This window comes from Paralichthys olivaceus, chromosome 6 (assembly GCF_024713975.1).
Source record: "Paralichthys olivaceus isolate ysfri-2021 chromosome 6, ASM2471397v2, whole genome shotgun sequence".
Classification (NCBI taxonomy): Eukaryota; Metazoa; Chordata; class Actinopteri; order Pleuronectiformes; family Paralichthyidae; genus Paralichthys; species Paralichthys olivaceus.
The window spans coordinates 4,982,617-5,006,604 of NC_091098.1; the positions used below are offsets into that span (position 1 = coordinate 4,982,617).

The 23,988-nt window shown below is 41.6% G+C and overlaps 2 protein-coding genes across 6 annotated transcripts in view; one reads left to right on the forward strand and one right to left on the reverse strand.

Moving 5' to 3' along the window:
• snphb (syntaphilin b) overlaps positions 1–8,966 on the forward strand; it is a 30,333-nt gene extending 21,367 nt beyond the window's left edge. For all 4 annotated transcript variants that reach the window (XM_069526917.1, XM_069526918.1, XM_020088984.2 and 1 more), the window contains one exon: positions 136–8,966. In XM_069526917.1, coding sequence (XP_069383018.1) covers positions 136–2,161 — 2,026 coding nt within the window. In that variant the 3' untranslated portion in view covers positions 2,162–8,966. The remainder of the gene's footprint in view (positions 1–135) is intronic.
• On the reverse strand, positions 8,213–23,307 carry sdcbp2 (syndecan binding protein (syntenin) 2). Of its 2 annotated transcripts, none has more exons than XR_011243229.1 (9): positions 23,080–23,260; positions 19,104–19,155; positions 17,429–17,525; positions 14,982–15,082; positions 14,176–14,340; positions 12,807–12,982; positions 10,789–12,090; positions 10,384–10,740; positions 8,213–9,785 (listed from the first exon to the last, which is right to left on the reverse strand). XR_011243229.1 is itself a non-coding variant. In XM_020089360.2 (9 exons), the coding sequence occupies exons 2-9, from the start codon at positions 19,152–19,154 to the stop codon at positions 9,731–9,733; spliced, it is 909 nt and encodes a 302-aa protein (XP_019944919.2). In that variant the 5' UTR covers position 19,155; positions 23,080–23,307; the 3' UTR covers positions 8,213–9,730. The 2 variants fall into 2 exon arrangements, 1 of the variants encoding a protein (XP_019944919.2); XM_020089360.2 differs by having other exon boundaries at positions 10,384–10,475; positions 11,919–12,090; positions 23,080–23,307.
• Between the last annotated feature and the right edge of the window lie 681 nt (positions 23,308–23,988).

Genomic DNA, 23,988 nt, shown 5'->3' on the forward strand with positions numbered 1-23,988 from the left:
AGAGGGGAGTAGAAATCATCAAATTTGATCAGAAAGTCTGTTTAATTAGTCAGGGTTTCCCTTACTAAAATCTCTATCCTTCCTCCTCATTTGTATTCACGCTTACTTTTATCATGTGCTTTTTCATCCCCATAGGGACACAGAGATAGATTCGCTGCGAGGGCAGCTTTACAGGATGCAGGAGGACTGGGTTGAGGAGGAGTGTCACCGTGTAGAGGCCCAGCTGGCCCTGAAGGAGGCGCGTCAGGAGATCCAGCAGCTCAAACAGGCTGTGGACACTGTCCGGTTGAGGCTCAGTGATGCAGGGGGATCCAGTGGGGACATAGGTGTCCAGAAGTACTTCCAGGACATTAACACTCAGAATCACAAGCTCGAGAACCTTTTGCTCAATATGGAGTTAGCCCAGGCTGGATTAGCCAAAGAGGGGGAGGTCTTCCCAGGCTGTCGAACCCGTGTTGGAGGTTCGGCACCAGCATCAGTGTCTGGGGAGAGTCCAGGGGGAATACCCAGAACTGCAGCAGGAGGCAGGGGGTCTTGCTCCTGCGATGGTTCCCCAGCACGTTCTCTGACCCGGAGCTCCACCTACACTAAGCTCACTGATCAGGCAGACCAGAACGGCAATGGACACGACTTCCCTTGTCTGTCAGGTGACGGCACCCAGGACAGTGGCTTTGTGTGCTGTGGGGAGAACAGCATTCCCAGCCGGGCCGATTTGCTGCTGGAGGCTGCGTTCCTCTCTGAGGAAACAGCATCACTACTCAACTCCTACTCACAAGCCTTCTCCCAGTCTTTGCCCAACTATATTCCCAAATCTCTGCCCAACTCTTTGCCTAACTCTTTGCCCAACTCTCTGCCCAACTCTCTGCCCAACTCTCTGCCTCACACCTTCTCCCATACCTTACCTCATTCTTTCCCTCGCAATTTGTCCCACTCTGTTCCCCACACTATGCCACACTCCTCCACCTATGAGAAGCTGTGCCCAAGCGAACGGATTATGCCCTTTCGTTGTGGCCTGGGGGGAGTGGGCTGTATGAGCCACCCCTGCCTGTCCCACCACCACCTGTACCTGCATCCCCTTCGAGAAATGGGCATTCAGACTGAAAGTTGCCCCATACCTACAGCAGGTTACCCCTCTGATCTAGATACCATTGCAGAGCAACGCACTTTTCGCTCTCAGGCCTGCAGTCCTACCTCCACCTGGATGTCTGATGAAGGAGAGGAGGACCTGGACTCCATCACCACCACAACTTCAGTGACCACAGCGACTATAATGAGTACAGCAACAGAGCCAATCCCAGCCTCCAAAACACCATTGGTCCCTCCTTTACCACGGTCTGCTACTGTAGCATTCACACTGGAGAGACCTATATGTGGGGGGAAGGAGGGAGAGGAGGAAGAGGAAAAGCAGGAGATGGAAAAGAGAGAGAAGGAAGTTGATGAAACAGAAATGCATAATGACACAATAGTGATCAAGCTGGAGGATGATGTGCAGCAGAGGCAGGGCGCAGTAGGAAGAACTGAGGTGGAAAGTCAAGGTGCAGTGGAGGAGGCTGAAACAGAAAAACTGTGTGACTTATCAGAAACATCATCAGGGATGCAAGGTGAGCTTAAATTTGCAGGATGTTGTGGAGAGAGCAGGCAGAATAGAACAACACAGAAAAACCTCACAGTGGAAGAAGTTGCTCTATCAGCAGGATCAACTCAAGTCGAGGCCGGACAGTTGAGTTCAAGTCAGTCAGAATTATCTGCAGGCATAGAGACGCCACATACCTCCCAGCCGAGGAGATCAGCTTCCCATGAGGAGATAGCTGGCATCACTGTTGTGGAGGTGAACGATGAGGATGAAGACGAAGATGAAACTAAAGAACAAGGCCCAGCAGAGGGCGCTGCAGCAGAGGAGGAACAATCGTCTGACACCGGGACAATTCAGAAAAGCTACTGGAGTCGTCACTTCCTAGTTGATCTGCTAGCAGTGGCCATCCCCGTGGTGCCAACAGTGGCGTGGCTGTGCCGCGGTCCAGTCCGTGACGGACAGCCCATGTATCATATAGGGTCCCTGCTGCGAGGCTGTTGCACTGTGGCACTGCACTCGCTGCGCAGGGGAGGTGGATTGAGGCATTACCCCGCAGGCGGGGGAGATTTGGGTGGATCCCAGATATGAGTGGAGAATACTTTCAGCACTTCTATGGTCCTTAAATGTAGCCTCTCCTGTATGGGTCTAGGTCCTTAGCTTGATGCAAAATACATGTGAGGAGAGGAAGAGAAAGTTCCACTTCATATCAAGGGTTAAAGCTGAGGAATGCACCAGGAGCAAGAAACATGCATTCATGACTTAGACCTCTGACCTGTAACCTGCTGTGTGTGGTCCTACTCCTTATTGTCTTTCCCACTTGTTCCTGCTGTTGCTAACAATATGTCTGCTAACACTACTGACTTGTGCAAAACTGAATGAGTTCACTGAAATCAATGATTAGTGCTTTGATGTTTGACGCTGATTGTTTTGTTTTTAAGTGCAGGGAAAAAGATCCACTGATCTGCCAAACTACTAATCTGGCTCACATTTGGCATGTTAAAATGATCACGTGTAGATGAGTGAGAACATGAAATGTGGTATGTGTGTGTACATGATGTATGTATGTGCACATGTGTAACCAAATGGTTTTCTTGTCTGCAGTAGACGAGCTGTGAGGAAGAGGTTATGGAAAATCCACCCTAATTCAGAATCCACACGTTTCCAGAATGTTTTGGGTTGTCTCTTGAGTCTTAACATCGTCCAGATTGATAACATGAAGTTTATCAACTGTCAAAGAACAATAGTGTAGACAAAGAGCTCAAGTGGATTTATAGAAACACAATGAACACAGTAAGGCTGCCAAGTACCACAGCCATTTTTCCGAACTCAGAAATCCTCACAAGGTCATTCATTTGGTCTTGTTTAAGTGAGTTTCTCATTCAGGGCTAAAGCCTGAGTAGTGATGAACTACCCTTGATAAACTGTAGCGAGTTCATAGGAAGCTGCAGCCAGCAGGCATTAGCTTTGCTTAGCATGCAGACTGCAAGAATGAAGGCATGGCTGACCTCCGCAACTTGAGGAACCTGAACCTCAACAAGTTCATTTTATAGGACGTTACGTGCTGAAACTCTTTCATGTCGAGTTAGAGTTGGTGGGACTTTGGACACATTTGCAAACTATAATTCTGTACTAAATGCTGTTCTGAGTACATAGTCAAGACTGAGTTGGTGCTGTGACAAAAAACTAAAACTGTATGTCAGCGCAGATCAGGATAAATAATGAGTTAATTCAATCTAGGATTGAATAACCCATAGAAATCAGTTGTTTGATTTTATTGACCAAATGATGATTTGATAGAAAGACAGAAAGCAGACAATCACTTCCTTTTGCTTTTATATTTCACTTCCCCGAGGGACACGTTAATATTCTTTCTTTGAAAAAGATGTTGCAACATAATCAAAACTTAATGAATGGGAGCTGGTGGCTCCACCCAGTTACTGAGTTCTGTGTGGTTCTGCACTGACAGTATATTATCACATCTCCAGAAAACAAAAGCTCATGATGCTTTTTCCTGTGATGTTCTCAATGCACAGCATCCCTCTGAGTTTTAACTGTCAAACCCGAGCCAACATATATCAAACTCCCTTATGCAATTAAATAGTATTTTGACATTTTGGGGAAATGTGCGTATTTTGGCTTTCTTGCACAGAGTGATCGATATCACTCCCCCAAGCTAACAGCTGGTGACAAGCTTAGCTAAATTAATTTTAGATTACTTTAGCATAATGGCAGGAGGCAGAGAGAATCAGCTAATCTGGTTCAGCACTACAGCTCACTAAAGCCGAGTTCAGACATTTTCAGTCAGACATTTGTCTTTCACTTATGAACAATCTATTACTTAAAGGTTCAGTGTGTAGATCTAGTGACATCTAGTGGTGAAGTTGCATGTTGCAGCTGAACACCCCTCACTTCACCCTCTCCTTCCAAACACTAAAGAGAACCTGTGGTAGTCTGCAGTTGTCTTAAAAACTCAGTGTTCAGTTTGGCCAGTCTGGACTAATGTAAAAAACATGGCGGCCTCCGTAAAGATGACCCGCTCCCGATGTAAATATTGAGTATTCTAATATAAAGGGCCCATTCTAGGGTAAAGAAAAGTAAAATTTGTACAATTTCGATGAAACACGTTAGTGAAAACATCACCAGGATTATTTTATATGCAGTTTCTGCTAGTAGATCCCATTCACCTAAATCTTACACACTGAACCTTTAAGTATATGAAATCAACCATTACTGAAACATCAACACAATGTCCCAGGATATAAACCAAATGCGTTCACTGTTAAACCACCAAACAAGGCAAAAACTTACATTTTCATGTACACAGTCCAAACTTTGAAGGATGAGGCCTCCACCATGAGACCAGCCAGGTGAGTTTGTTCAGGTGAGCTGACTGCCTGTATAGGGCGGAGCCACAGGGAGCAGTGGGAGGTGATTTTCCACAGGCTTTAGTCTGTGGGAGACAATACTGAAAACAACAGGGAAATTATGTTTTAGGGTGGAATTTTGCCAGTCCTCAGCCATAGGCCATATGATCCTCATACCCTGAATCTTGCATCTGAAGCAAACAGAAAACATTGTCAACCGATCAGGTCGAACAGGAAGTCATGTAACGATCAGACGTCTGTTTGAAGATACTCACTGGCTCAGTGTGACACTTGACACTGAATGAAGTGAGTCGTGCTCAGTCCATGCGCTGTATATTTCTGCTAACTTTAATGCTCCTGTGGTGTAGTTTAACCGTCACTCTGGTCGTGTGTATTTTAAGTCCACTGTGCAAGAGTCAGTCACTGCAGCTCCATTCAAAGAATTTCTAGACACAGTACCACATGGTACATGAGACTCACTATGTGATATATTAATAAGGTATCTGGGTTTGGGCTCACATTTGGGATCAGGATGTTCTCTTTGTGTGAATGTGTGTTTTGAGAAGACTTTGATGAAAGTGACATGTTGACTTGCTGCTCTTGTGCAGAATTTGAATTTTAAGTGAATGATCCGCATCTGGAAAAAGAAAACTTGTCCAACTGTCAGAGACCCTTGAGCCAACTGTGGATCGTTAAAAAAAAAACACCTGGACACAAACCTGCCAAAATAGCCACCAACTGAACTGAATAAGCAGCACGAATCATTTATTAATCATTTAGTTATTTATTTATTTTTACTATTTGTTTGGCATATTTGCACTATTGTTCACCTTAAGAATTTAAAGCAATTACTTGAAGTTGAGATTGTTTGGAATTGTTGTGTGTCCACTGAGTTCTGATCAAACGTTCTGTTGGTCTGTTGTGTCAATCAAGTTGGACACAGTGCTGATGATGATTGTGGCAAAATACATTTTTCAGGTATTTTCATACCTGAAATGCAGATATTTCAGGAAGAAAATAGTATAAAATATGTGTCATTATAAATGTGAATACTGCAAACCAGCTGCCTTTCATTTGTGAGAGGAGCCTTTGATCTGAGCTCAACATGTATCTACAGGCCACAGAAACTCTCCAAAAACGTTGAAGTGTAAATGCTGTTGTAAAAATCACACACAGGTAGAGAATAAGCAGTGTTTATGCTAACTGGTCAAAACAATGTGTTTGTCAGACGATTGTCGTGATGATGACACCTCTCCTTTACGTCTGGATTTGGTTTCCACCTCCACTGATTTGAAGGAATCACGAATGCAACAGCAGTCATCAAGAGCCATGAAAAGGTTGAGTGGACGGATGCCTCCTTTTCCCCCCCGTCCCACACTTCACCCACCACCCCTCCTCTTCGTCACCGCTGTCAGTGACACGAGTCTTGGCTGAAGTGGATTAGCAAGTGATAGAGCAATTTCATGTTTTACAAAAAGCCATACAAGCCTGTGATGGAGCAGGTGTGAAAATATTATTGTTAATCTCAATATTAATGTTCTGTGTAAAGAAATGATGACTCAAGTGAGAGATGGCGAGTGTTTGTCAGCACTGTACTGTGGTTTGAGTCTGGAGCTGTCACCGAACACAGGCTGTGGGAACAGCAACGGTGTCAGAGGAGAAGAGAGGGTGGATGCGATGAACTCATGATGCTGTGTTAAGAAGTTCAGAAGTTCAGGTTTGTTGTGGGTTGCAGCGATCATCTCTGCACCGTTAATTTACCTCTATGCACAGCGGCATTATGTGGTCATGTGTCTGATAAATGTAATCTCTGAAAGCCCTTATTGTAAAGTCATGTAGACGAGTGATTATCAATAAGTTTAACAAAGCCCCTAAAGTCCTGAAAGGTTTTTAGTTTCATTTCATTTTTATCTTGTTTGCACAAGTTTGGCTCAGTGTCTCGTGCACCAGGCTCTTTTGGATCTAGCATTTCTAATGGATCTTGTACATGGAGTAATTGGTGCACAATATGTAACTAGTTTGCATGAGACCCTTGTCTCACAAGATTATAAATTATATATATATATTATGTAGCAGAGAGATTGAGCTTTTTTGCACGTATTATCATTTTTGCACCAGTTATTTTGTTCTTACCACGCATCTTGTGCACATTAGTTAATATCTTGTGTGTATCTTCCACACACTATGGACCATATACACATAAGTAACACACAGGTTATAATCAAATCTCTTTAATAATGCTAATGTTTTTTTTGTGCAGAAGGTAAGCATGGATGTTGCTTATCTTGAATTTTTTACCAATTTATTGTTTGTGTCCATTTAAAGGTCCAGTGTGTAAGATTTAGGTGAAGGGATCTATTGGCAGAAATTTAATGTAGAATAATCCTCATGATGTTTTCACTAGTTCATTTCATCTAAATTATATGAATTGTAGTTTTCTTTACCCCAGAAAAGACCCTTTATATTCAAATACTTTATATTTACATGGAGGGGGTCCTCTCTACGGAAGCCGCCATGTTTTTTACATTAGCCCAGACTGGACAAACTAAACACCTTTTGAGTTTTTATGACAACTGAAGCTGCCACAGGTTCTTTTTCATGTTTGGAAGGAGAGGGTGAGGTGAGGGGTGTTCAGCTGCAACATGCAACTTCTACACTAGATATCACTAAATTCTACACACTGTGCCTTTAAGATGGTAACAAGTGAACATTATCCTGTAAACACTAAATCTTTTTTTAATGGGACTTTGGGGACTTTGTATTCATTAGCTTGGTGTCTTTTGATTGAATATGTTTAACCTGTGCTGGACTTTCTAACAGTGTTTAGAGAGGCCAGTTTTAAACCTGTATGGATTCACTTACTCGAGCTAATAGGGTTTGGTGACAGTCGCATCTTAAATCTCCTACATTTAGCTGATAAACATTCAAACACCATGACCTGCATTGTTCTTCTTTGGGATTCAGTCCAGTAATGTCAAATGTTGGAGTCCCTGCAGAGGCTTCAGACTTGTCCGGATGTGACTGATCGATCAGTTCATTGATGCATTAAAAGTTTCCTCCACTCAATCTTGACTGTACAGCACTTTATCTAAACATCATTGTAACGTAGGGTAAGCCGTGCGGCTGTCCCTCACTGTACCTCTACAGTGACCCCTCTCTGTCCCATAATACACCTGAACTTCCTGCTAGTGTGAGGTGTTGTCAGTGTACGATGTGAGGCAGTGACTGGTTGATTATATACTACGTATATCCTTAGACATACATGATGCTGAATATTTCTTCAGGACGACAGGAGGAGGTGGGAGGGGAGTTTGCCTTTTTTTGTTATTGCCAATATTTAACATGTAATTTCCTTTTATGCTTCATTTCTTGTCCAATTGTCTGAATATGTGTTCCATAGACTATGTAATGAAAATTAATGTATACAGTTTATATCCAGTCTTTTAACATCCTGCCATTGAGGGCATCCAATGCCTTGTTTAGTCAATCAGCTGATATCATTAGTATCTACAGATAACGTATTGTAAATGAACTATTTTAATGGCAATAGTAGTGTGTACAGTAAAATACATCAGTAGACTACTTCTCCATTCACACTCCCACCACACTGTGTAAAGAAAGAGCAGAAGCCCCTATATTAAACAGCATGGAGGAAATGTTTGTTGTCTTCATCTGTGTCTTTGTCTGTGGATGTTTATTTTTGCTTGATATTGTGACGGTGTTGTGTTACTTGTAAATATACATGAGATGAAGGGTGAAGACAAATACCACCCAGTTAATGTGAACAGAAAGATTTTTTATTTGTTTTACAATATTATCTTGGTTACATTCGTATATAAACTTATTTTTTTACAGAATGACAGTAATGTTTATCAGATAACATACCTAGAAAATTAAAGGAAATGCATGCATGAAGAGCATTTAAAGGAGCAACTCTATATATAACAAGTAGAAATTCATAACTACAAGCTCTGCTCAGTCTCAATGTGCTCATCAGTAATCTAATCAAGTAATTTAAACTGAGCAGATGATTTTTCAGCATCAAATCTTTTGTACAGTTTGTTTTCATGAATTCACCATGAACACGGCCATTGAACTTGAAATGGATACAGGAAATACAACCTCTTAAAAGGTAGCGGAAAGTGCACTTAGTGGGTCTGCCCAGCGCGGACCCTGTCCAAACAAATACCAAAGACTCCCTTGAAAATAACACAAGATGAACACCCGCACACTGCACCAGGATCTGGTCTGACTGTGCTGCTCGTGTGTTTATGGACAGGGCCTAGTCCAAACTGCTTAGGACAACAAACATGTACTGCTGCCCACCTCCCTACACTTTGCCCTGGAATGTGCACGAGCCGTTCCCAGTACCGACACGCCGAACACATCAGTCTCATTGTAACATTTACCCACAGAGACAGTAAATGTGATGCAATGATTCATCGCCATCTCAGGGAGGAGCTGGAAATTCCCACATTGTATCTCTCACTTACTGTAAATGTTAGAATCTAGGGTCTATAAATGTAAGGCGTCAACAAGAAGGAACAAAATAATCATAACATGATCTCGGTGCCAAAAATCAACGCTTATATTCACCATTATATGATCTAAAGTAAAATCGACGAGTTTGTTAAAATCTGTTAGTATTAACTGGCCAAGTAAAAACAACTGTCCACTGGGATCTATAACAGAGTCAACCAAGTTTTCACATGAGGCCCCGGGTGTTAGTTCAGCTGTGATTAGATATGTAACCTATACACATTTAGGGGCCAAGTGATGGGACGGAGGGTGCAGCCGTGATCTATGTGGTCCTGTAGCTTTTTGATGACTGACCACTGGCTTCTACAGCATTTTGACAAAGTGAAAAACGTCTTTTGCCAATGATTCATCTTGACGCTGAGGAGGAAGCTCTGGACTCATGATCATGTGCATGACGTCAAAAGACTTTTTGTACTGTCCTCAATCTCAAATACAAAATAAGGGAAAAAATAAACATGTAATAATCAGACTACAAGGTTAATACATATAAAAAGTAAAAATATCAACAGGGGTAAGGTGAATGTGGTAAAGGTAAAAGAATCAAATGAACAACCAAAGAGTAAAAAAGGCAATTTTATGCTTTTGTTAAGAAAGAGAAAAGATGAAGAAGGTGATTGTGACACAGGAGCTCATTTTGGTATGAAGACAGAGAGCAACGGGTAGATGTGAATTTAAAAAAAAAAGAGAGAGAGAGATAGATAGAGAGAGAGATCTGTATAGTAGACATCCTGACAGTTTACAGTTGTCCTGGTCTTCACACCTCTGGGACAGAGTGATCCATGGATGACTGCAGGAGACTAGTGGACATCCTGGAAAACAAAATCACACTTATAAAATTAAAACATATTGCAAATGACGACACAGACAAATAACACGTGAACTGGACAGTTCTGGTGATGTCACTCAGCTTTGTCACTCAGCTTACTAAGCAATAATTAGGGATATTTAAGGACCCTAGATTCTATTTAAGGCCCGGTGGTTGTAAAAAATATGACTAATAAAGAGCCACTGTGTTTAGAATATATATGCTAATAAGTAGGTAGTTAACAGTGAAAAGGTGTATCTTAAAAAGTACTCAGTATATACTGTTGAAAAAGTGTTCAACTCTCAAAGCTTCATTTATTTTTCTATTGCTACAAGAAAGATGTAAGTTTACCAATTTCTTCATCCTCTTATTTTTTACCAGATACCTTTTTACTATTTAAGGTTAATCACTAGACCTCAAGTGAAAAGAGAGGGTGTAACGTGGGGAACCAGAATACCAGGTTCATCTGTGGACTCACAACAGACTTAGAGCTGAGCGAAGGCCAAACTGAACTGTAACTGGATCATCTCTTACTCACTGACATGAATTGACTACATGACTGATGAGCTTATTACACTAGATCAGGTTAACTGCTGTCTCACCTTTTAATCATGTGTTCATAGATGAACGAGGGCATGATGGTGATGGTCATGGTGGTCGGAGAGGTGGTCAGAATGTCCTTGATCTGAGAATCCTGGAATTTACACACAGTGACATCATTTTTAATTAAAAACAAAAAAAAAACGTTCAAATTTATTTGAATAAATGAAATTAAAAACAAAGGTTTTGTGAAAGACATTTACTTTAGTTTTTCTCCAATGTGTTGATAGAAAATAAACCACACTGGTATAAAAAAACGAAAAAACGAATCAGTTCAAACCTCTTGTCTGATAGTGGAGTTAAAAAAGAAAACTAATTGGAATGAAGTATTTCAGGCCTGCCTGATTCCAATTTGTTTTCTTTTTTAACTGCTAAATACTTGTATCATTTACAGCAGGTCATTGAACGTCATCCACATCTACCTGCTCCTTAGATAGAAATGCTGTGTGTGACTAATCCAGAGCTCATTACAAGCTTTGAGATAGTGTGTATGTATGACCCAGTGAATATATGTATAAAGATGAAGGACAGAAAAGTGAAGCCAAAACATGGCTTGCCCCCTGGCTTGCCCCCTGGTGGCTGGCTAGTATAGGTCAGAAACACCTGATAAGTCTGGTTTGATAAGTTTGTTTTTCTTGGATATTTGATCATATAAAACATGATTGACAGCTGCATCTCCAAATGACCTATCACCAGCTCAAAATAGCAGAGTCTGGACCCATGATACTTACATTTTCGTTTTTGTACAATTGTGATCTGACATGAAATTCCTGTTGCATTACATTTTCCAAAATCTGTCTTTTCTCAAGTGATGCACTACAGTCTCAAAAAACCTCAAACCATCCCAAAACAATTTGTTGTTCATCAAAGATTTGCCCAACTTTCATCTAGTCAGTCAAACATCTGAACCACTTTCTCTACTTTTTTTCCCCTCTGTTTTTTTGGTAAACCCCAGGTGACTGAGATCTGCTGAGTCTCTGTCCTTTCTCATTCTGATGATGGAATCTAAGGTTTTGAACCTTGGTAGCTTGTCACACAGTGAATGAACCAACATAGAGATTCCTTCAGACAAAAGCCTCTGGTGTAATCTGCACAACATGTTTCCTTTTGTTGTATGAAAGGAAAAGAGAACTGCGTGGTGTTGTGATCATCGAATGCATCAATGCAAAGGAGAAAAACTATAGAATCACAATGTAAAGTTGAGACTAAGATCTAATCACAGGGCAAACAAAACGACATGCCTATAGCAAACTGCTACGTAAACATTGATGAAACTTGGGAGTTGGTGATTGCTGCACTTACTTTAAATCACTGCACTTGCCCATGTTTTATTACATTCTGCTTTAATAGAAGCAGCCATCCCAGTGCAAACTTAAAATCAGCCACCAAACATCTTGTGAGAATCATTATAATGAATCATTTTTCTCTTCTCAAATGCAGATCACATCAAACACATTATTTCATACCCAAATATTAGCTTTCACTGATCAAACTATTAGATGCAAAGGCTCATATGCATAGAAACAATTTGTTTTACCTTGAGTCCAATAACATTCTGTCCATTGATTTCACAGATGAAATGCCCAGTAAGCAGACCATTGCGGGCAGCAGAGCCATCCTTGACCAGTGAGGTGATTTTACCAGACTTGTAAATGAAGCCCACATGACCTGAGCTGTCTTTTTGCATGGTGATAGTGCGCTGGTATGGCCTACAGACATAGAGATAAACAAACAAACACAGAGAAAGAATTAGGGATCCACAGGTATAAAGCTTTGATACAAAGAGTAACAATAAGACTCTTTGACAGAATGTCTGTACATTTATAAATGTATAACCAAAGAAAAAAGAAAAAATAGCTGAGAAAATGCAGGATAAAGAAAGAGAGAAAAAAAAAGTAAATAAACATGAGCTGAGTAGAAAAGAGCAAATGATGGAGGAACCACCAGAGGGAGCCAAACATTGAAGCCGCTACAGAATACTGTGAGACTCATAGGAAACAGACAGATGGGGTCTAGGTTAAATATATAAATACATAAAGAAATGCAAGTTTTTATGCACATGTAATGTCATGTTTGAATGTTTTCTTTTTACGTTGGAGAATTGGAGATTATTTGTTAACTACACTGTGCTGACATGACACGTACGCAGCCCTTGGGGCGCCGGTGATAAAAGTCACGCAACTTGGATCAACCTGTGATTTCAGTTTTTTGTCTTTGATTTTCAGTATGATTTTGGTTAATGGTTAATGGTTTTGTTATCAACTAATTATAGAATCTACATCAATACATTTTTGAACTTGAATAAATCATTGTTGATGTGTGATGTAAGTGTTCCCTTAATTTTTTAGAGCAGTGTATGTGTATACTTATAACGACCGAAAGAAAGAAAGAGGAAGACTAATCAATGAATCAAAGACTCACACACCTGTCCCTGACCACAAGCTCCATGCGTGTCTCAGATGCAGCCTTCAGGGCCTTGTGGGCCTTGTCTGCACTCCAGCCAGCACAGTTCTTTCCGTTGATCTGAAGGACCTGGTCCCCAAAACGCAGACCAGCCAGGGCTGCAGGGGAATTAGCCTGCACCAGCTGGATAAACACTCCCTGTGAGAGGAAAGAGGAAACAGATAAAACAGTGAACATGGCTCCAGGGAATGTAAGAGGGGAGGGGAAGAGACAGAAGACAGACACTGACAGTGGAGAGAAAATCACTGACTCCAGTGGAAGGGGGACACAGGAAAGAAGATGTTAAATATTCATGAAAAATAAGAGAAAGAAGAAGTTCTAGATGATTTAAAACAATCAACGACTGAAGTGAATGATGCAAAACATCAAAAGAAGGCTCAGGTTACTGTTTTACTTGACTAGAGCGATAGACTTTTTACTGCCTTTTTTGGAGGACTTGAATATTGTTGAATAATACAAGACATAACAGAGCATGTTGTTTCTTCTTTGGTTGCTTTGTTATCTGAAGAATATTTTGCATTGTGTAAAAAATCAGTGATTGTTTGGTATGGAGGGGTAGGGGAAGTGTTTGAGTCCACAAAACACTTTAGGAGTCTCGGGGGAAACAGCGTTGCAGCTGAATGTTTTAAGCCTAAATGTCCTCCGATAGCCTCCTCGGAGGCGCTGAAACTCCTAAAGTGCTTTGTGGACTCAAACACTTCAACCACCCCTCCATCGGCATAATGGTGAGTAGATAATGAGGGAATCTTCCTTTTTTCGATGAAGTATCCCTTAAAAAGTGCATCGTTATTGTAATTAATAATTCTCATTGTTAAATATATGTCTTTTCTTAATTTCTAAAATAATTAACTATTACCGCATTGTTTGAAGAGAGGGTTTGATGCCCTGCTGGCAATAACAATGTCTACACTGTGGAGAACACTATCTCGCTAAGGACAGTGGTTTAAAAAGGGTTGGTATGATATGACACGCTGAAATGAAGACAAGAGGGAATTTCATAACCAGGCTTGATTACTTTCAGTGTGTGTTTGAACCCTGCATTCTAAACAACAGAGAACGATTGCATGTCCGCTCCTACAAAAACACCAGAGTTGCTGGTTCCTGTACACACACAAATAATGTCCATAGTTGGACTCGCAGCACTCATTCACTACACGTGTGTATCGGTTCAGATACATTTACCGTTACACCCCTACTTTATCCTGAACATATATGGGACGTATATGGAATATGGAATATAATATGAGAGAGTGGAAGAGGCGGTGTGGTTTGTGAATTGGACTTTAACAACAATGCAGGTCCCTTTTAAAGAGGACGTGACGCTGACTCACGTTGTCAATGGAGCGGAGCCGAAGTCCCACCTTCTTATCCTGGTCCTTACACAGTATAATCTCCCGCAGCCCAAGGCGGATCATTGACCTCTTTATGCCAAGGTCTGACCCAGTCACAGGCCACATCGCGTCCCCAGCACCTGAGCTGGAGGGCACAGCCATTTGCTGAGGAGTCAAAAAACGAAGGCCAGACAGGAAGGAGGGTGAGAAAGTGTGAAGAGGTGGGGGGTTTGGGAGAGGTGACAGGAAGAAATGGAGAGATGACAGGAAGAAAAGGTTTGAAGATTAACATTAAAATTCAGAGATAAAATGGAATGCTGCATCAAATAGAGGTGTGTGGGAGGATTCAATGTCATCTCCTTCTCCACCAGTGAATGGGGTCAGGAATGCTTCAGGCACTGCTTTTGAAAACTCCATCATTAATATGCTATGCACTAACAATGAAGAAATAAAAACATATGTTAAAAAAAGAAAAATAATGGCAGAGGTGAAGACACGAATAAAAGGCTGAGATCACAGAAATGCCATCTGACAAGCTCGGGTGCTGCAAGAGCCTTGACATGTGCAGGATCCACACACACACACATACATACATACACTCAATTGGAGCAGAGTGAAGAGCTCACACACTCCCACACACTGCTCCAGGGCTATGGTGAGTCATTCAGTAATGTAGATCACCAGGAACCCAGTACTGCTGTGCCTGGATACATCTACAGCTCATGGTGCCTTCTATTTACAAAACAATGGCCACTTGGAGGCAGCAGAAACACCAAAAAAAATAGGACCACACAACAAACACTTACATTGTCAGCCACAGGCATGAGGGCCAGGTTCCTCTGTACTTCATCACTGTTGAGAGCAAGGCCCATGTAGTCACCCAGTTCCTCCAGATTTGGGTACAAGCCTGGAGGGTGAAAGGAGGAGAAGAGCAGATGGAGATAGGACAAACAGGTGGGAGAGATGGAGAGTGAGAGACAGTTGGTTGGTAGGAAAAGAGGGAGAAGGTGGAGAAGGAGAGAAAATTATTGTACCTTTTGGTAAGAAAGAGACAGCTTTGTTTCAACAGCAATGACTGTGCAATGATTTTGCAAGATAGCATCAACTCTAAGGTCAACATGGTTTAAGTCAGACACATCAGCCACAAATGAACCACACCCATGTGATCAGAAGGAAAAAGCTCTGGTCATAGTACAAAACAGGAAAGGAGCGACATGTTAGCTAAACACAAAAAGTGCAAATGATCAGTCAGATCATGACTCACCATGTACTACTGAATATTTGTTATTTATTTCAGAAAACAGAAAAGGCCTTGTCATTTCTCATGGCCTACCCCTACTCTTTTTTCCACATTTAGATTTCTGCGCTTTGCTGTTTCATCACCTTTTCTTTCATTCACCTCTCCCACACATGCCTACACCACATCCAAGCACACCGAATAAAACAAATGGCTTTTATTCAAAGCTATACACTTGCCCTGTTCTTACAGTTTAGCCTTATCTGTCCCTTTTCTGCTATCTTTAACAACAGTGTGTGGGAAACAGCCCTTGAACTCAAACATATACTTCATAATTAGTCAGTAAATCTGGGCCTGGATTAATATCTCTACTACCTGATTATAAATGTTGCTTTACCAGGCAAATGTGTCCTATTAATGCTTTAAGGAAGAGTAAAATCGTGAATGAAATGATCTTTCAGCTTTGAAAATGCAGATGAAACGAGAATGATAAAAGAAAACCTTGGCAGGCAGAAGAAAGACCATGTTACTAAGCCCATTTATGTTCAGTGATCACTATTTACAGACTAAGTGAATCAATTTAGATTGACTCATTTGGTGGATGCTTTTATCCAAAGTGACGGACAACACAAAAGCTTCAGTACAGCAGTAAACCTTGATGTACTGTACTGAGTGAAAAATCTGTTGTAGTGTAGTGGTGTACCTCTTTTACACCAAATTTGGTGGGTAGACACAGGTTATTTTTAACGCATCTTAACCCACTAAAAAATACGGCAATAAACTAAAGAAAAGGAGTTTGCCCTGGTCCTGCGCATTCACCTGGATGTCATGTTTCCGTCACTAAAAATCTGCATGATCATTTGACCCGGAATTGAATGCTGAATGTATTCATTCCCATTGCAAACAAATGCAGCCAGATGTGAGTGCATTTTTTTGAGCAGTGGAACAGGGGCTTTAATTAGTTAACTTGTTAGGGTGTTTAGTGAGAAGAGCTGGAGAAGAGCTGCTCTTGGAATAAGTGAGACTTCAAAGGTTCTTGAAGATAAGAGGGACGGACATGCTCTGATAGCTTTTGGTACCTGGTTCCACCATGGGAGAGCCCCAATCAGTCTGGACTGTCATTGCCTTGTGTGCAGGGATTGGACATCTGAGAAGATGGAACAGAGTGGGCTGTGGTCCAGCACGGATGTGAACCAGGCCATCTCCTTTCACCTCCCTGTCTCTTTCTTTCCTCACCACCAAGAGAACAAACTCTTCCTTTACCCCTCGAGCGAGCTACTGCCCCCGCCCCCTCCCTCCTCTATCTTTTTCAAATCAACTCCTCCTTCTCTCTCTGTCTCCCATCATGCCCTGTCCTAGCACAACTGCCAGAGCCAGTCTCCATGGTTACTTCTGGTCACTGCTAAGATAAAAACAAAAGACCAAAAGCCCACAGGACTCTGCATCCAAACAGAGAAAAGAGAAGCAGAATGAGCTGGAGATTTAGAAAATTGGGGGATGTGATTGAAAATAAGCTGAAAGTTTCTCTTCTCTAATCTCTCTTTTACACACTTTATCTTTTGTGGGTGCCTCATTTGTCTATCTCTTTTCTTCCGTCTGAGTAAAGCTTACTGCAGTTCAGGCCCACTTTCATACAATCTCTAAACACAATATCCTCAGCCAAAACACAACGGGTGAGACAGAAACAGAAAGTCACAGAAGGAAAGAGTGAGAAATCATAGCCAATAAGGGGGGAGGGCATAACTGCACCTCCCACCCCAGTCCTCTCACTCCACACATCTTCATCCGCCCCCAACACTTGAGATCTGTTCGTGTTCAGGGAACAACCGCAGACCCCCCACACAGTCACACTATTTACGAACAAGAAGTGGAATACAAAATAATATTGGGGAGAGCAGGTACAGGTGGAGGCATTTCTGCTTCAAAGATTGTTTTTCACTTGTGTAAACACATTTTCCACATAATAGAGAGATAAAATACTATATAAAAGCTTTTGAAACTGCTTATCACACTCACTTGACCCTGGCATCCCAGCAGTAGCAAGCTGAGGCTGGTTGGTTCCGTCAGAGATGGCCGGCATTGGGGTTGTAGTCTGACCAAACTGGGCCTGGGCCTAGAGAGTAATTAAATGTAACATTCAGTGGATGGCAGTGAGATGCAATCAATACAACACAAATGAGAAGAAAGGAAGAATCACATGAAGTTTCATAAGAAATGCATGCCCTTTAAAAAATGTAACTTTATGTCTCAAACCTTGTTCACACATTGTAAGCAGTCTACCATCACACACGTCTAAATGAGACAGTGTATGATGAGCCTAAGGAATACAGCAACTGAGATATTTATGTGATGCTAAAATGACAAGTTCAAATGATTCCAAGATTTAGAAGTTAGTGGCTTTCTAGTAGGGCTGCACAATATTAGGAAAACGTGTGATAATGTTGTTTAATATCACGATGATGATATGACTTGCGATATATAAACAGTCCCTGGCTACGGACAAAGGGGCCAAGGACAGTTTCACAGCCGGGAGAAGGCGCACAGCCCAGCCGCAGTGCCACTAAGTCCGGGGCAGACACCAGGGAGCCATGCAGAGCTCCACTCAGTCAACCTACAGTGTTAATTGTGGGTCTTTTCATACATTTTAAGGATTATTTACAGTTTTTAGTGGATCTGTCAGTTATCTGCTCCTCTCTAAGTCTCTATATACATTTTTTGCGCCGTTCACTGCGCCAAACGCGTCAAGTGAAACCAAGAGCGCCGCCATCTCCTTCAGCTATATACATTTACTAATTTTACAGATTATGTTGTTTTAACCCAGAGATTGAGTTTACACATGTGTCCGATCACGAGAGAGGGAGGGTGGAAAAGAGCAAGCGGGACGGTTAATGAATGCATGCGCTCCTCTGAAGAAAGATTTAACTTATTGAAGAAAAGTCTTGATCATTATGTGATGATCAGTGTTGATCTTGTGATTTTAAACAGATCAACGTTTAAACTGTTGCGAGTCAGCTGAGAGAGAGACACACGGAGAGAAAGCAAGCAGCGGAGTCTGTGTGTGTGTATGCGCTGTTAGTTTTTCCGCAGGTTCTATGATCATAAATAAGCTACTCAATTATTTTATATAATCAATTACACATAGTGATGAATCTGATCGGGTGCAAACGTAATCACTAGAAGTTTCCACAGTAGAATTTAGTTGGGAGGCGGAGCAAGATTTGACAGAGGCTCCTTGTAATTATCTGTTGTCTCTCTATTCTCTTCTTCCAACAATAATTTGTTGATGGAAAAACCATCAATGATCTGAACATCTTTAATTTATTATCTAGGGCAGCAGGGGTCCATCTGATTGGCCAAATATATTGACATGCAGACCATTTAAGTCGTCTTTTGCGATACGTATATTGCAGATGTTGATATCACGATTGATGCAATGCATGCAATTAATTTTCGATATATCATGCAGCCCTACTTTCTATTGACTTTTATTAAGTTAGAGGACTCATAAGAGACAGATCAAACAAAGAATATCGAAAAATTAAAGGAGCCTGATTTGTAGATATCCAGTTCCCATAAAACCACTATAGATGTTTATAGTATTTCTATTGGATTATCATCAGACTTGTAAAAGCACTAAAGTTCTAAAAGTGTAATTACACAACTAGTAGAATAAATAGAAAACAAAACTTACCCTGATGACCTTGTCGACCTTCAGGTCCTCAAGAGATGGATACAAAGACATTCTAAAGAGAAAACACAAACAGCAGTGAGTGGATGACCTAAACAGGAGGAGGACAGAATGGCTGAATCAGATAATAACCCTGCTATATAGGTCTCAGCATAGGCCTTAAGTTATCCATTACCTTTAAAATTTATCAAGCTCCATTAAGCTCCATCCTACATTAGTGGGTTATAACAGAGACACAAAACCACTGTCTTGTTTCGATCATATAAATCTTTGAGTCTAAGACACCAAATGAATGTGAGATTAAAGCAAAGGGAAAACAAAGAATCCTATGAGGTGTTTTAAAGCTTGGGGGGGGGGGGGGGGGGGGTGTTCAGCTGCAACATGCAACTTCACCACTAGATGTCACTAAATTCTACATACTGTACCTTTAAGTGCAAACAGGGGCCATTTTACTGCTATTGATATTGTTTTATTGCCCAGCTCTAATAATTAAAGTATAACTTAACATGGGCAATATTTATGGATGGGTGCCTGCATAGACACTGTTAGTCTGAGTAAAGCACAGAGACAATAAGAGGGACACTTATTCTAATGTGACTTTGTGACTTCACAATGGATCACTTCACCCTGGCACCACATCTTCTTATCTAATCTTGTTCTCACACGGCTAATGGATGAGTGTGATGACTTTGAGCTTGGCCTCATTACTGCAAATGACTAACATTTGGACCAAACTGAGAAAGGAGGACAGAGGGAACACAGGCAGAAGTAGTTCAGTTACGTTGGGCAACTGGACTTCTGCGCTGTTCTCGCTCTATGTGTTGCTCAAACACAAACAACGCACACTTAAAACACAAAACCTGTGCACACGTGACAAATACAAGCTGCTGCAGATCATATATGTGTAAACATGGGTGGAGCTTTCTAAAGCATGAAAGCACCACAGCACAGGCAGTGGTTCATGGCTCTCAGGATCCCATTATGTAACAAACCATGGTGGTTTCTACATGACATTGTGAACTCCCTGTGGTCTAGCTCCAACCAAAACTAGATTCATTAGTACAGTACAGAAACTAAACAGCAGCCTGAAGAAGAAGTAAGAGATAAGTCAGTCAGCTGACTGGCCTCACTCCCACATAACAATAACACAAGCAGAGACATGCAGGGATGATCTGACAGCTAGTAAACACAAGTATGTTTGAGTCTGAAAACAGTTTGTTTGAATCCAATGACTACATTTTTCTCTGTGCCATAGTGTCTATGGTGATTTGTAAAAAAATATATGGTACACAATCATTACATCTAGTGTTATATAAACTATGCAATGTCCCCAGCTTGACTTAAGCTAGACACCCCTTCTCTCCACGTATTTTCTGTCAGTCTCCACTGTCAATGTTTTGGTGACCCTGTGGTAGCCTTCAGTTGTCATAAAAACTCAAATAGTGTTTAGTTTGTCCAGTCTAAAAACATGGTGGCCTCCTTAGAGAGGACCCCTCGTTGTAAATATAAAGTATTTAAATATAAAGGGCCTTTTCTGGGTTAAAGAAAACTACAATTCATACAATTTAGATGAAACGAACTAGTGAAAACATCATGAGGATTATTCTACATTAAATTTCTGACAATAGTTCCTTAACACCTCAATCTTACACACTGGACCTTGAAAATTGAATTTAAAATTAATCACACAGCTAAGAACTCATTCTAGGGGCCACAGGGCCAAATTGAGTTGGCAATTCACGATGACTATGATCTGATAAAGAAAACACTGAATTGTATCAAGAAAGTGACAAAGAAACCATATTCAATGTTGTCATGTGGTCACAGCCAATGCATGATTCGCTTGACCTGGGAAGTATCAGCACATACACAAACCCAGTGTATTGAGTCACTCAAATAGAGATAAAATGAAGGAACATAAAAAAACAGAGAGACTCCACTTCAGTTTTCTCTTTCCAGACCCTCTACTAATGGAACCGAAGCATCACAGATTTTCCTCAGTACACTGTGTCACCATCACAAGACATGTTAACACTTATCTTGCTAAAAAAAAATACAGAAAAACAAAGCAAGGAAGAGAACAGTATTATATAAAAACAACAGATATGTTGAGAATCCTCCAAAAATGAATAGGTACTGACATTCAGTCACCCCCTTATATTGACTGACCTCATTGTGCATAAATCCCACTAAAAGATCATTACCAGACTGACCCATCAGAAAGTCAAATGCTTTTAGGTGTAAAAACCATCATGAAAATGCCACATACGTGGCACTGAACTCCAGATATTCTCTGGAAATTATCTAAAGGGGCTGTATGTGAGAACGCAAATCACTGAGTCAGAGGCTCCAGACTTTCTCCAGGCTCTCCTGCCAGCTCCCTTGTAAAAAACTCTGGATAATGTCTAAACGGTCCGATGAGAAAACATAGCAGGCTATCCTCCAGAGGATTCACAGTGAGTGAGTGGGTGTATTGATGTTTCTACAAAGCGACAGAAGCAAAAATGAATGCAGTGCCATACATGTAGACAAGAGAGCTTTTGGCCACATGGTCCGATGCCTCCGTCTGCTCGACCACTGCTCTGAATGCTCCAGAGATGTCTGTGTTGTTGTCGTAGTTCACGTGTGAAAAAGTAAACTCAAGAGAAATTGTGCAGACATCATACAGAGTTCATTTCTGAAAAAAGGCTACATACCAAGTGGTAAAGATACAAAGAGGTCCGAAATCTGACACAGGACATCACTATATGAGGTCAAAAGCCCAAGTCTTCCCTGAAATAAACCACAAGCACATCTCACTCTCCAAGCTACTCCAGCCACTACTCCATTCTCAGATTGTCAGTGCTGGCAGACAAGTGCATCATTGTGTTAGTGGACACAGAGAGGCATTTCAATACCTTCTAGTGTTTAATTTTCCGCTGTGTTTGTTTGCTCAGTTTATTACCCTCACCCTTCCACCTTCACACTTGGAGGCCTGAGGTATAAGTAAATAAGCTTGGGGAAAAAATGACTGTTTGGATTTAGCTCTTGTAATGACACAATCGAATCCCTGAGTCACCTCTTCTACTGCAGCTCAGATGAGAGGGACACGTGAAATGTAAATTGTAAATACAATTCTCAGAGGAGTTTAGCTGTTGTCCTCCTTGTTCCTCTGCCTCAAGGTGTGAGGCAAAGGAAGCAAAGCAAAAAGCTTTTGGTGGATACTGGGAAGGAAAGACGGAGCTAACTTCAGCAGGCCTGAACAAATTGGTTAAATAGAAGAATGTGGTCTGCTTGGCAACTTATTCCGGTCTATTGATATGGCTGGGAAAGAGACAGAGGGAGTGGGAGGAAGGAGGAGAAGGAGGAGGACTGTCGATGTTAAAAGAAAAAACAGAAGTGACGCACACCCTTTCGTTCCTAGTGTGCACGTTAAATAGACCAGATCATATAATACGAGTTCAGAGGCTAGCATACAATTATCTCTTGTAAACAGGCTCAATGAGTTGTGGTTATGACGCTGTAACCACACAGCAACTCTATTAGCATGAGAGGCAAAACACAAGGCTGACCACACGTTAGCTTCATATGAATACATTTCTTGATGTTATTATACTGAGGGGAGGTGTATGTGTAATGCTAGGCCGGTATAACTGCCCTGTGTATGTCATATGACTGACTTGCTAATTAACGTGAGCTAACGCTGCAGTGCCCCCACTCCACTGTCATTAAAAATTTACCACAGGCTGTTATCTGATCCGGGCAGACACACACATATTCTACCCACAGCCTAGCCAACAGATGTGTGGAATAAGCCCCCACTGAGGACATGAAGGACGGCAGAGCAGGCTGAGGGCTGCGCGTCTTTGTTCCGACACAAACAGCGGCGGAGCAGGGAGCTAACCTTAGCCTTAACGTTAGCTTGTTCGGTAAACCTGGACGCAACCGTTAGCGGCTGCTAGCCAGGCTGGGGGAGCGAGCGGTTGATGGAGACACTCACCTTTAACGTGTTGGCGGTTGAATCGGACTGAGACACGTGCGGACGGCTGGCAGAGGCACTCTCCTCTCTTTATTTCTCCGGTTTCGCTCTCCTGAGTCGCTCTGGCTCTCCTCGATGAGACGCTACTGGAGGGGGAATTCTGAAAAGTGATGTCACTGCTGGCTTCCTGGTTCGCGGAACCCACGTCAATCACTGTGGACGCTAAAGCCACGCCCCGTGTGGGTCACATGAGCGGTGACAGCCTGATGGCCTCACTGTGTCCGTCTGAGAGGATGAACGGGATGAACCATAGACTGGGATGAACACATGCTTCCAGGTTTTGACAGTGATGGGGTGACTTAAGATATTAAATTCTTTTGAGCGATTGTTTTATTATCAACCCAGACTTCACTTTGATCTGCATCAGTATAGCACCACATTACTAGGACTCAAGAATAAGACGGCAATAAAACCCACACTTTGTTTGACGAATACCTACTTTTAGTTTGTTTTCTTTCTCTTGTTCTGCCTTTCTTTATCTATCTATTTATTTATCTATCTTCTAGAGATGTGTGGATTGGCTCTGACTAATCCGCATGTATGCTTGACTCGTCCAACCATCACCCACCCAAAAGTTTTATTTTCTCCAATTTAGAGAACCACTTCCAAAAATAAAATAGCATTGCTGTGCCAGGATTTAGCTGACTCCACCTCGCCTCAGTGGTGCACCAGGCCATGTTCGCTCTCTTTACACGGCCTTGTCCTCTGATGACTCATCCAATTGGCCTATTTCAGCCAAACCCAACCACTATTATTATTAATCATATTTCGAGAACCATTCATCTTATCAACTTTATATTTGGCGTGTATATTGTTAACAGCCCAGGGAAGGGCAGTGTTGAGTTTGGTGCAAATTGGATGCATGATATG

What these genes read in the sequence shown, in the direction of transcription:
- sdcbp2 (XM_020089360.2), bottom strand. Translation starts at nt 19,154, where the DNA reads ATGTCTTTGTATCCATCTCTTGAGGACCTGAAGGTCGACAAGGTCATC. An exon ending in AGGTCGACAAGGTCATCAGG is followed by an intron (nt 17,526 to 19,103) that starts GTAAGTTTTGTT and finishes ATTACTCTCTAG; the next exon opens with GCCCAGGCCCAGTTTGGTCA. An exon ending in TGCTGGGATGCCAGGGTCAA is followed by an intron (nt 15,083 to 17,428) that starts GTGAGTGTGATA and finishes TTCACCCTCCAG; the next exon opens with GCTTGTACCCAAATCTGGAG.